Source organism: Argopecten irradians, chromosome 3 (assembly GCF_041381155.1).
Source record: "Argopecten irradians isolate NY chromosome 3, Ai_NY, whole genome shotgun sequence".
NCBI lineage: Eukaryota > Metazoa > Mollusca > Bivalvia > Pectinida > Pectinidae > Argopecten > Argopecten irradians.
In genome coordinates this window covers 52122396-52136176 of record NC_091136.1, presented here as the reverse complement: position 1 = coordinate 52136176, position 13781 = coordinate 52122396, and the positions used below count along the sequence as shown (strand labels likewise).

General features: G+C 36.5%; 1 protein-coding gene across 3 annotated transcripts in view; it reads right to left on the bottom strand.

The window, feature by feature from the left end:
* LOC138318992 (ALK tyrosine kinase receptor-like) overlaps window positions 1–13781 on the bottom strand; it is a 246454-nt gene that overhangs the window by 162487 nt on the left and 70186 nt on the right. For all 3 annotated transcript variants that reach the window (XM_069261865.1, XM_069261866.1, XM_069261867.1), the window contains exons 6-8: window positions 6241–6374; window positions 2935–3069; window positions 223–336 (exon numbers count right to left, since the gene is read on the bottom strand). In XM_069261865.1, the coding sequence (XP_069117966.1) occupies window positions 223–336; window positions 2935–3069; window positions 6241–6374 (383 nt within the window). The remainder of the gene's footprint in view (window positions 1–222; window positions 337–2934; window positions 3070–6240; window positions 6375–13781) is intronic.

Sequence of the window (13781 nt, the reverse complement as noted above, 5' to 3'; positions counted from 1 at the left end):
TATACAAGTAAATCTAACTTGATGTCTTACCTTATACAGGTGAATCTTACTTGATGTCTTACCTTATACAGGTAAATCTAACTTGATGTCTTACCTTATACAGGTGAATCTAACTTAATGTCTTACCTTATACAGGTGAATATATCTTGATATCTTACCTTATACAGGTAAATCTAACTTGATGTCTTACCTTATACAGGGAAATCTCTCTTGATGTCTTACCTTGACCAGACACAGATATTTTATGTATCCATGTAAAATCTTTTCCATTGCCAACATTGTGCCATCCACATGTACTGTTTTCAAATGCACACATCATTTCGTCTGGCAGGGAACCTGTCAAACAATATACTTAAAAGACTAGAAATAATATTGACATTGACTCCAAGCTTTCATCAGTATGTTATCGAGAAGGGTATCATGAATCAAATATGAAAAACAAGAGGCTCAAAGGTCCTGTATGGCTCAACTGTTGTTTTTTTTTTTTACCCCCTATCATCAAATGGTGGGCTATTCAAATCGCCTTAGTTCCTTGGTCTGTCGTAAGTCCTTCCGTCCGTTATCAATTCTTGTTACCATTATTTCTCAGAAAGTACTGAAGGGATCTTATCTAAATTTAACATGCAGGATCCCCTAGGGTCCTAGCATATTGCATTTTCGGACCTATTGGTGAAGAAGATGGCTGACAGGACGCCAACTTCGATTTTGATAATTAAAGTTTGTTACCACTATTCCTCAGGAAGTACAGAAGGGATCTGTCCTAAATTGCATGTGCAGGTTCCCCTAGGTCCCTAGTTGTGCATATTGTATTTTTGGACCGATCGGTCAACAAAATGGCTGACAGGACACCATTTTGGATTTTGATAATTGAAGTTTGTTACCGCTATTTCTCAGAAAGTACTTAAGGGATCGGTCTCAAATTTCATGTGCAGGTTTTAATTTTGAATCCCAACTATCTAACAATGCTATCGATACCATATACGACTATGAGTGCTTAATTTCCAATACATATAGTTTCAGAGAGTAATTTATATTGCATTATACGTGCTATTCCATGCTTAGTTTCAGAGAAAAATTCGTTTATATATGGAAATAGCCAAACTAACACTTTTGTCCCTGCCTCTAAGCATCCGGGAGGTCAGTCCCACCATTTATGTAATTATGAATCCCCACACTATAAGAATGCTACCATTGGATTATGAATGCTATCCCATGCTTAGTTTCAGAGAAGAAGTGGTTTATATGGAAATAGCCAAATTGACCCATTTTGGCCCCGCCCCTCAGGCCCCTGGGTGGTTAGCCCCATCATTTGTACAATTTTGAATCCTCACCCTAAAAGGATGTTATCATTGCATTATGAGTGATAATAATTTGTACAATTTTCAGTCAGTACCCCATAAGGATGCTACAAGTCAAATTTTGTAAAATTCCAACCAGCGGTTATGCAGACTTTTGGACTAGGTGTGATAACAAGCTCAATACTCTTTCTACAACTGTGATCCACAAGTAATTTTTTTTTCATATTCCTTTTTATTCTGAAATTTTATGTTTCCATTCAATATTTGAGAGATTACATACCTTATTTACAAAATTCAATTGATACAAATGCTCTTTTATCAAATAACAATAAAATATTGTTGTTGGCCTATGCTTTATTTTTCAAGTCTCTATGAATAACAAATCTGAAAATGGCGTGAACACTTGACATCGTCATAGACATTACAATAGAGACATTGCCATTGCATATTGATTTGGAAATACAGTAATCCCTGGAAAAATCAATGAAATAAAAACATGAATTGTATTTCATCAAGTAGTCTGAAATATAAATAGCATAAAACAATGTCCCTTTTTTTTCATTTCATTGAGTTGTTTTCAATATTTTGAAAGAATCTGTTCACCGATTCACTGAGCTTGCAAACAACAATTATTTCACACCTTGATTGAATTTTATAGACTTTTAATAATGAATGCATGAATTCAAACTCCCACATAAAATATGATGCAATAAGTACAATTACGTGGAATGTCATCATTGATTTTTACTCACAATACTTTCCAAACCCATCGATCGAAGAGCAGCAACTCTTACTGATAAATAAAGCTGTTGTTCACCCTACCTACATTGAAAGAGTTACTGCCCCTTGAACACCTGTATACAGGTCTCTCGAGTTAACTCTTTTATACCAGTCAACAGGATATCATTCTCCTTCATCCTGTTGTCAACAATAGTTGACATTCAATATTTACATTCTTTCTTGAAGTTTGTACTAAATATTGCATTATGTTCAAATAAAGAATTATGAGTTATAAATAAATTATTTCGACCAGTTTACCTTTTTTATTGTCATAAGAATAAAAGAAAACAAGCAATTGTTATCAACATAAACAAAATGGCAGCTTGTAGCACTTTTGCTCCAGAATGCTTTATAATCATAAACTTCAGAAAAAAATAAAAAGACCAAAAACATTTCAATAGTATTTTCTAACTTTGTCAAAACGATTGAACTAATCTCAAAACGATTGAACTAATCTTTACATTTTTTTTTATTAAATAACTTAACATATACATTCAAACATCGATTCGAACTCGGATGAATCAAATTTCTCGCTGTAGCGAACTTTTTGCTTGGTCCCAAATTTCTTCACTGTATGACATTACTAACAAACCCATGTATGAATCGGAGTTTTATGAATCAAAGTTCTCGATGTATCAACCTTTTTTCATGGGCAATTTGTTATAGAATCATTAGTAACTGACACTCGATGATTTGAAAATTTACCTGTCAATTATTGGATTTTAAATTGTGTATCAGGTTTGTTTCTATAACTCCAGTCATACTTGACATATTAAGTTGAACTTCAAATCAATTAATTATTGGTCATATTAATTAGCAAAAGGATGTCACAGGTTCTGCAGGAGAGTTTACATACCACATGAATCCTCATCAGAGTATTTGGAGTTGTCTGGACAGTCGACCACTAAGTTGCACCTTTTGTGTGCAGGAATACACACTCCGGCCCCACAGTCAAATTCAGACAAGGCACAAATCTCCACAGCTAAATCACCTAACACAATAAAATTATTACATGTATTACATTGTTTGGTTATTCAGAAAAAAAAAATCAAATAATTTTTTTTCTTAGTAAGATAGTAAAATTATTTTCTTACAATTAGTAAAATATCAGCAAACTATCTGTGAACCAGAAATAAGTGCAGACATCAATGCTTCTGCCTCAAAACTTAAAACAAGGCAGGACGAGAAAGAAGTGGGTAACACTATATTAGTTCAAGACAAGAAGATCAAATTTTAATCTATCTACATAATAATATATTGGGTAAATTAATGTCGACATCAAGGGATGCAAGTTTGATTTAGTTAGTCTTTACTAATGGTCTGTGCCCCATGCATGTGGGTTTCAAACTTGCAGCCCAGAGGTAGAGATCTAATAGTAAAATGTCTAAACATCCTTACAATCGACTCAGTCAGTATATGGCCCTGCTAGGCAAAAGTATCAAGGTTGTGGAAGAAATGCAGCTGTTTTTTGTTTTAGTTTTAATTATATGAATGTAAAATAACTATTATGAATGTAAAATAACTACTGTCAATGTTACCAGCAACCAATCTTATCATTACATTTTGACGTGTAACACTTTAAAAAGGATATTAGGTAACCGAGAACAAACATTTTGCTATACTACATAATCATCACTCCAACAGCAGGAAACATAGAGTTGTCTGGGCACGCTGAGGAGGACTGATGCAATTATCTATCAATAAGACTGTTTGAACTGAGGAACCTTAATGGCCTAGACTATTGATGTAGATGTCAAAACGTCAATTACAGGGGTCTTATCAAACTGTTCACACTGGTCAATATTTCTATACCACCAGAAGTGTGAAAATCTATTTGTCAGTATCTGCCACGTACCACACATAGACAATACGGCAGAGACACCTTCAATAACTCATAATTGATTACTCTCAAACAAGTAAATCTTAAAATACAGATCATCAGACTCCCATTACCAGATAAGATATATACAGTCAAACCCGAATTAGCAACCAAATTTGTATAAAAACCAACTGCTAATAAGACCACTCTCCTAAAACACCAAATGGTTAATTTTAACACAATTTCCTCTGTGTATAACTACAAGAGATCCCAGAGGGACAAATTCCAAGATGGCATTCTCTTGGCCATTTGAGACAGATCCCTTCAGTACTTTTTGAGTATTAACAGTAACAAACTTCAACTATCAAAATCCAAGAAGGCGGCCTGTCGCCCATCTTGTTCACTGATTGGTCACAAAATGCAATATGCACACATATATATAGGGCCCTAGGGGAACCTACATGTGAAATTTGAGAAAGATCCCTTCAGCCTATTCTGAGAAATAGCGGTAACACGAAATGTTAACGGACAGAAGGAAGGATGGACAACGGATCATGGATGAAAAGTGATTTGAATAGCCAACCATAAGATGATGGTGGGCTAAAAATCTACCTATATATAAAGAAACCTTTTAAAGTCCCAGTTTTTCTGATTAAACTAGTATATTTAAAACACAACTGATAATCATATGATTCAGTTATAATGTCACAAATAAGCCATGAAATTATGTAAATCTTTCTTTAAACTGGAACTCTATTTCGAAACAGAAATCAGTACAGTTAATTGCCAGTTTTATTTACATTGATGACCTGTTGGTAATTCAGAGAATTCTATACCATCTAAACCCTGGTGAGACACTACAATAAAGCGATCAATTGCTGTGTAGAAAAACATTGATATGGCATGCTATTTATACATATCAACACATTTTTAAGTTCCCAGCACAGTATTTCCATAAATAAATTCAACTGATAATGAAAATACATTTAGTTCCTATCTAGGTTATTCATCTATGCCCTTAATTATGCATTCGGTCACATCGAACCGCCACGTTACCACAGAAAGAGCAGGGTTTTGATGAATGTATTTGAAAGCTAGATGTAACTGTGATATGATCTCGTTTACCAAGCCAAAAATAAATTGAAATCTTAACCCAAGGGACTGATATTATCCATGTCATTGTTTGTTTGACATGCTATAGGACACAATCCTACCAATAATTTCCGGAAAAGCCCACCTCCCCTCTGAAAAGATCACCATCATGAGGCTAACCAAATCATGCCAGTGAATTAATGATCAGAGTAACGACAACAACTTCTCTCGTAGACTGTAAATACTGGTCCCATTTGTACATGAATAAGCGGAATCATCAAAGGTATAATGTAGGGGGCCAATCCAACTTCCAGCGTCACCCTGGGTCAATACCATCGCCGTAAAACGAGGCATCTCCTTGGTGACTCTGTACAGTCTTGGGAAGCGTTGTCTTAGCCAAGCTAACAAGCAGTTATGCTGATTAAGCAATGAAATCTTGAAACAAATAAACTTACAAGTTTTTTTTCTCTGACCAAAAACTTGTAGTGAAGCGAGAGTCCTGCAGGGCTACAGTGGAGTGTGCTAATGAGTTGTCTGGACCTCCGAAGAGTTTAGATGTGATCTCTACCTCTTGTGGCCATGGATACAACATAAAACTTGCACAGTTCTCACGACAATCATAATTATTCTCTTCTTGTGCTCCTCATGAATATAAAACCAGTTTTCAGTAAAAACTAGGCATTAAACAGTCTCACTGTTCATATATATTAGATTCCTTGAGAAAAGCTCTTCATGAAGCTGAGTAAAAATATCTGGTAATTGTAACAAAGTTATCATCATTCTAGTATTTATAACCCTAACCCTACCAGTAGATCTGATCAAGAATAAGCCTGTCATTTCCATCAAAGTAAGCGTTTCAATCACTTAGCTTTCTGTCTCAATGCAAAGACAATGCAATGTAATTTCAGAGAGTTGTATTATGATTGCATACATGTGGTTCCTGAAGCCAAGGCTGTTTTGTCTTCTGAATTTGATCATTCATTGCAGAGATTTTTTTTTAAATTATTTTCATTTCTGTTATTTCCAGTCTCAAAATGGACAAGAGAATAAACCTAGGGATTAACAAGAATCTAAACATGATAAAAATATTCCAGTATCACTTATTATTGGTAGTCACAAATGAAATTGAATGTATGGCTATACATTGTTAAAACTGGACAGTGCAAACCTACTGGTACTGGTTATCTTACTTTATAGCAGTATTCACACCAGATATGCTACACTAAAATATGATAATACTGGCGGTTATACCTTGATCGGTGAGCTCCTCTAGGTTGATCTTGTCCAGTACGATGAAGCTGTTGGCAGACAGAATGTGTCCATGAAGTTGTAGGTAGAATTCCTCAGAGGTTTGTAGGGTAAAGTTGACCCTCTCAAGTGTCCACCTGTAAAACAGTGTATTATACCATCACATTATAGTCATTAATGGAGTTTAATTAATGAATAACAACATAGTAACCTTTTTTAGTGAAAGTGCATGACAATTCCTATGGCATTCAGGCTTTTTGGTTAGGACTAGAGTGTATATTTATAGTTAAATCACCTAGAGATTGGTTTGTTTAGTTTAAGGTTTTATTACCAGCCCAGGTCTTGTAAGGAAATGCCAGGTTTGATGGAAGAGGAAAACAAGAGTACCAGGAGAAAAATCACAAACCAGCGGTCAGTGCCTGGAAACTGCCCCACAATGGATTCGAACTCGCGACCCAGAGGTGGAAGGATTGTGACAATATGTTGGGACATCTTAACCACTTCGCCCCCACAGCCCCTTATCCAATTTTTTTTTTCACCCAAAGAAAATGATTATAAAAAATATAAGGGCAACTTAAATGCGGAGGACACGCACATAAAGATATTCTCCATTAGCATACAGTCTGCTGTTGACAGCTTAAAGATAATAGGTCAGCAAAAAATTTCTCCTAACAATCATACGAAGACAACACATACCTTTGGTTGTCAAAATAACAGAAAAAAAGGGACATCTTAAATAATGCATATGTTTCCGAGCAAAATCTGAAATAATGCATATATAGGTTTCTGATGACACCATTGACAAATTCTGTAAGATGTTAAAATCATGTGCAGTAATACATGATATATGAATAATGGCTTTAGAGAAAACACCAACATGTAAATGAGCTGAGATTTCCAGTGAAGACAGGAAACAGAACTGCCAAGCCTGTAGGATAAAGAACACAATAGTATAAACAGATCACTTGAGGCCATCACTGTCCTATTTGTACATCAAAGAACCAAGTATCTTCCAATTATAGAACTGTGTGGGACCTGAAGCTAGGAGACATCTTCCAGACACAATGTAGCCTGAACAATAGGTATACATAATTGGTTCAAATGGTAAACAGAGAGAGACTGAGTTTGAATATATAAACTGTACCTATGGTATGTCAACATATTATATGGCACGTCATAATCACTTACCAAATTACTATTCTAATGGTAATTAATGCATTAATTTAAGCATTAAATACAATAAATTTGCCATTGTCAAGTTGGCATTAATCCTCTTTTTAATTGCCAACTGAATGCTGTTTAATGGTTATATTCACATTTGACAACAATTTCATAATAGAATCTCAAGAATTTTTGAATCTATCATGAATAAACAATAAATTAGCGTCAAGGATGGAACAGTCACTTTAACAGCCAACTTCTGTGATTGATGGTGCCACAATTCTCATCTTAACCTTTCCATTAAATTTGAGACAAAATCCCTTCACCTCTCTCTGGTAAGAAACTATCAAAATCCAGGGTGCATGACTACCTGTCGGCCATCTAGGTTATGGATCGATAGTCTCAAGATGCAATATGTACAACTAGGGTCCACTGGGAACCTACATATAATATTTGAAACGTATCCCTTCAGTTCTTCTGAATAGTGTTAATAAGAATTGTTTTGAGCAGACGGATCAACAGAAGACCTGACGAAAGGACAGATGGAACGATGGACCACAGTCCAATGGTGATTTGAATCCAATAATGGTCTAAAAATAAAATGGCTGACAGCAATCATGGCCAACTGACTGCCATTGAAGTAGCATGAAAATTATTGATAAATATTGCCTTTTTAAACAAACTGAAAAGATCTGCAATAACACTAATATTTTGCAAAACTTCCACACGATTTCCCAAGACATGCCCTACAGGATAAGACCTAAATTATTTAACCCTAAACAGGGAGTGAGAACACAGACTACAATACATGATGATGTGATCATCAATAGAAGCAAGAGAATGGGTGGCCTTTAAGGTCCAGTTTACCCAAGGCAATGAGCCAGCCGTCTTAGAAAGAAGGCCCATCTTTATGATATTCACTTACAGGCACAGCTCTATCATTGTCAGGCTGTTAATTAGACGTAGTGTCGTTTTATACACAAGATTAATGAATGATATAAAATCTGTCTCCATCATCTGTCCTTTCAGACAGATCCCTATAGATTGATACTGTTCAATGGAGTCTCTACACTAGGAAGGAGAACCTTGAAAAACCTTCCATCAAAATCTAAACTTATTTTTATAGCTTAGTCGTAACACATCTGTCTAATTTTGAGAGTCACAATGGTCTAGTACTTAATATCCCAGCTCTCCACCACTGGATTGCAAGTGGGAATCTAATGTGGTACAGTTATCTGACCGAGGTACTGAATGCTGGTCAGTGGTATCTATATATCCTAAATCTGGCATGTCCTTTAATGACCCTGTTCATAGGAGTATAATTAAACCAAATTCCAAATTACTGGGCAAATGGTGTTCAAAGTAAATCGCATGAGCAGAACATCAGTATCGTTCATTTTTTTTTTTCTTACCAAGTTATTTCTCTTATACAGGTGATATTACTGTTTGTGAGCATAATGTCATATCCTTCATAAAAAATGATTGATAATGAGAAACAAAGTCCATCTGATACTTATGAATTACTGGCAACCATTTTGAATGATTTAATAATCTATTTCAATAAGAAATTTGAACATGCAATGCATTTATTGCTTTGCATCAATAAATCAATAAACTTTAATTATAGTTAGGTTTTATTTTCCATGAAATGTAGTCTTAGAAAAGGACAATAGGGTATTGCATTTTGAGACAGAAATCCAGCTTTACAGGAAGAAAATAAATATTGTATCAATATTGTACTGCCTCATAATATTGGCCCAGTCAATCAATCAACATGATTTGTTCTACCTCTATTGATCAAATGAAGCATATCTTCAGTAACCAATCCCATAGTCCAAAACAAATCATCAAAAGAGATCCACAGCCTCTACATAACGGAAGTTTTATATCAGATGTCGGTAAACATTTAGATTAATTATACGACGGTAAGATTATAGGAGTATATTTGATTGAATTAATGAAGCCACGCTAGATAACAAATGGAAATGTAAGATGATAATAGCAGACATAGAGGCTGTGGGGACATTAGGATAACAGTAATACTGAGATCAGGATTGGCCATATTCTATACCGTCTGTTTATGCTACTGATACTCCATAGCCATTACACAATAGTGTTTGTCGGAGCAAACTTCAAACTTATTGTCACACAAACTTTTATCTTGTGCAAATCTGCAGAAAATGTACTTTTTTTTATAACTTCACAACATACTAGGTTTCCTTGCACAATTTAATTTTATCTAAGATCATGATGATTTTTAATATCTAATGCATTGTCTATATAAATAAATGTACAAATGTACAACATTAGCATCTACGTAAAACTCGCATTTGATTTTGAGCTCGAATGGAAAAGTTTAAGTATACCAAATTCCCAAAACATTTATTTGAGCATGACAACAATTTGGTGATCAATAGCTTCCTGTTCTATGAGAATCAACAGTACATGTTTATCCCCACACACTTACAAATGGCGTAATGTACTTAATCTAGAAACTAAATCTTTACTAAATCAAATGACCAACCCTTTTCCCAAAAGACATCTAAGCTTCTCTTCAATTTCGTCAAAGAACAATTTGAGTACTATACATTAACTAGCTTTTGCTTTAGGATTGTATCATTCTGTTGGAATCTGTTAAAATGTGTAAGGAATTTACACACTGAGATTAGGATGGACCATGTTTAATCAGCAAAACAGATTGAAAATCTTTTGGTATTTGCCATTTTCTCCTAAAAAGAAAATTCATTGCTTGAAAAATAAACATGTCAGCTGGAGACATTTTAAAGAATTTGTTTTTCAATATTAAAGTATGATTGCTGCAGCTGTAATTCATTTACAAATTTTGATTCAGTATCAAAACTGGTTATGATGCAGTTCATGAACTGTTCATGAACTAAATATTCATGAACTGTTCATGAACTAAATATTCATGAACTGTTCATGAACTAAATATTCATGAACTGCCATCAATTTTTTTCATGAACAGTTCATGAAGCATTGTTTACTATTTTCATTTGGCCATTTAATGTTCATGAACAGTTCATCAAATGTTCATAAACTGTTCATGAACTATTCATGAACTGTCCATTAACTATTCATGAACTGTCCATTAACTATTCATGAACTGTCCATGAAACTATTCATGAACCTGTTCATGAACTATTCATGAACTATTCATGAACCTGTTCATGAACTAAATATTCATGAACTGTTCATGAACAGTGCATGAAAATGCTGTGTATTATTTCCATTAGGCCATTTAATGTTCAAGAACATTCATGAATGTTCATGAACTTAGTTCATGAACTTTTGATGAATAGTTCATGAATAGTTCATGAATGTTCATGAATAATTCATGATCGATTCACAGGGGAAATGTTTGTGAGCATAATGTCATATCCTTCATAAAAAAATGATTGATAATGAGAGATAATGTCCAAGTTTACCAATAAATCATTGGTATCTACCACCAACACATAGCACCCTTGGTTGTATCTACCTACATAGCTTACCCTTGGTTGTATCTAACCCACAATAGGCTTACCCTTGGTTATATCTACCAACATAGCTTACCCTTGGTTGTATCTACCCACATAGCTTACCCTTGGTTGTATCTACCCACATAGCTTACCCTTGGTTGTATCTACCCACATAGCTTACCTTGGTTGTATCTACCAACATAGCTTACCCTTGGTTGTATCTACCTACATAGCTTACCCTTGGTTGTATCTACCCACATAGCTTACCCTTGGTTGTATCTACCCGCATAGCTTACCCCTTGGTTGTATCTACCAACATAGCTTACCCTTGGTTGTATCTACCTACATAGCTTATCCCTTGGTTGTATCTACCAACATAGCTTACCCCTTGGTTGTATCTACCCGCATAGCTTACCCTTGGTTGTATCTACCAACATAGCTTACCCTTGGTTGTATCTACCCTTTAGCTTACCCTTGGTTGTATCTACCCACATAGCTTACCCTTTAGCTTACCCTTGGTTGTATCTACCAACATAGCTTACCCTTGGTTGTATCTACCCACATAGCTTACCCTTGGTTGTATCTACCAACATAGCTTACCCTTGGTTGTATCTACCCACATAGCTTACCCTTGGTTGTATCTACCCACATAGCTTACCCTTGGTTGTATCTACCAACATAGCTTACCCTTGGTTGTATCTACCTACATAGCTTACCCTTGGTTGTATCTACCAACATAGCTTACCCTTGGTTGTATCTACCCGCATAGCTTACCCCTTGGTTGTATCTACCAACATAGCTTACCCCTTGGTTGTATCTACCCGCATAGCTTACCCTTGGTTGTATCTACCCGCATAGCTTACCCTTGGTTGTATCTACCGCATAGCTTACCCTTGGTTGTATCTACCCGCATAGCTTACCCTTGGTTGTATCTACCCCATAGCTTACCCTTGGTTGTATCTACCACATAGCTTACCCTTGGTTGTATATCTACCTACATAGCTTACCCTTGGTTGTATCTAACTACATAGCTTACCCTTGGTTGTATCTAACTACATAGCTTACCCTTGGTTGTATCTACTACATAGCTTACCCTTGGTTGTATCTAACTACATAGCTTACCCTTGGTTGTATCTACACATAGCTTACCCTTGTTGTATCTACCTACATAGCTTACCCTTGGTTGTATCTACTACATAGCTTACCCTTGGTTGTATCTACCCAACATAGCTTACCCTTGGTTGTATCTACCCGCATAGCTTACCCTTGGTTGTATCTACCCACATAGCTTACCCTTGGTTGTATCTACCCGCATAGCTTACCCTTGGTTATATCTACCCGCATAGCTTACCCTTGGTTATATCTACCCACATAGCTTACCCTTGGTTGTATCTACCCGCATAGCTTACCCTTGGTTGTATCTACCCATGCAACATAGCTTACCCTTGGTTGTATCTACCCGCATAGCTTACCCTTGGTTGTATCTACCAACATAGCTTACCCCTTGGTTGTATCTACCCACATAGCTTACCCTTGGTTGTATCTACCCACATAGCTTACCCTTGGTTGTATCTACCCACATAGCTTACCCTTGGTTGTATCTACCCACATAGCTTACCCTTGGTTGTATCTACCCGCATAGCTTACCCCTTGGTTGTATCTACCCGCATAGCTTACCCTTGGTTGTATCTACCCCCATAGCTTACCCTTGGTTCTATCTACCCTCATAGCTTACCCTTGGTTGTATCTACCCGCATAGCTTACCCTTGGTTGTATTTATCTACATAGTTATCCCTTGGTTGTATCTACCAACATAGCTTACCCCTTGGTTGTATCTACCTACATAGCTTACCCTTGGTTGTATCTACCTACATAGCTTACCCTTGGTTGTATCTACCCACATAGCTTACCCTTGGTTGTATCTACCCGCATAGCTTACCCTTGGTTGTATCTACCAACATAGCTTACCCTTGGTTGTATCTACCCGCATAGCTTACCCTTGGTTGTATCTACCCACATAGCTTACCCTTGGTTGTATCTACCAACATAGCTTACCCTTGGTTGTATCTACCCACATAGCTTACCCTTGGTTGTATCTACCCACATAGCTTACCCTTGGTTGTATCTACCCACATAGCTTACCCTTGGTTGTATCTACCCACATAGCTTACCCTTGGTTGTATCTACCCACATAGCTTACCCTTGGTTGTATCTACCCGCATAGCTTACCCTTGGTTGTATCTACCTACATAGCTTACCCTTGGTTGTATCTACCCGCATAGCTTACCCTTGGTTGTATCTACCCACATAGCTTACCCTTGGTTGTATCTACCCACATAGCTTACCCCTTGGTTGTATCTACCCACATAGCTTACCCTTTAGCTTACCCTTGGTTGTATCTACCAACATAGCTTACCCTTGGTTGTATCTACCCACATAGCTTACCCTTGGTTGTATCTACCTACATAGCTTACCCTTGGTTGTATCTACCCCATAGCTTACCCTTGGTTGTATCTACCACATAGCTTACCCTTGGTTGTATCTACCTGCATACTTACCCTTGGTTGTATCTACCCAAGCTTACCCTGGTTGTATCTACCTACATAGCTTACCCTTGGTTGTATCTACCTACATAGCTTACCCTTGGTTGTATCTACCCACATAGCTTACCCTTGGTTGTATCTACCCACATAGCTTACCCTTGGTTGTATCTACCCACATAGCCTTACCCTTGGTTGTATCTACCTACATAGCTTACCTGTATACCCAACTAGCTTACCCTTGGTTGTATCTACCCACATAGCTTACCCTTGGTTGTATCTACCTTACACATAGCTTACCCTTGGTTGTATCTACCCACATAGCTTACCCTTGGTTGTATCTACCCTACCACATAGCTTACCC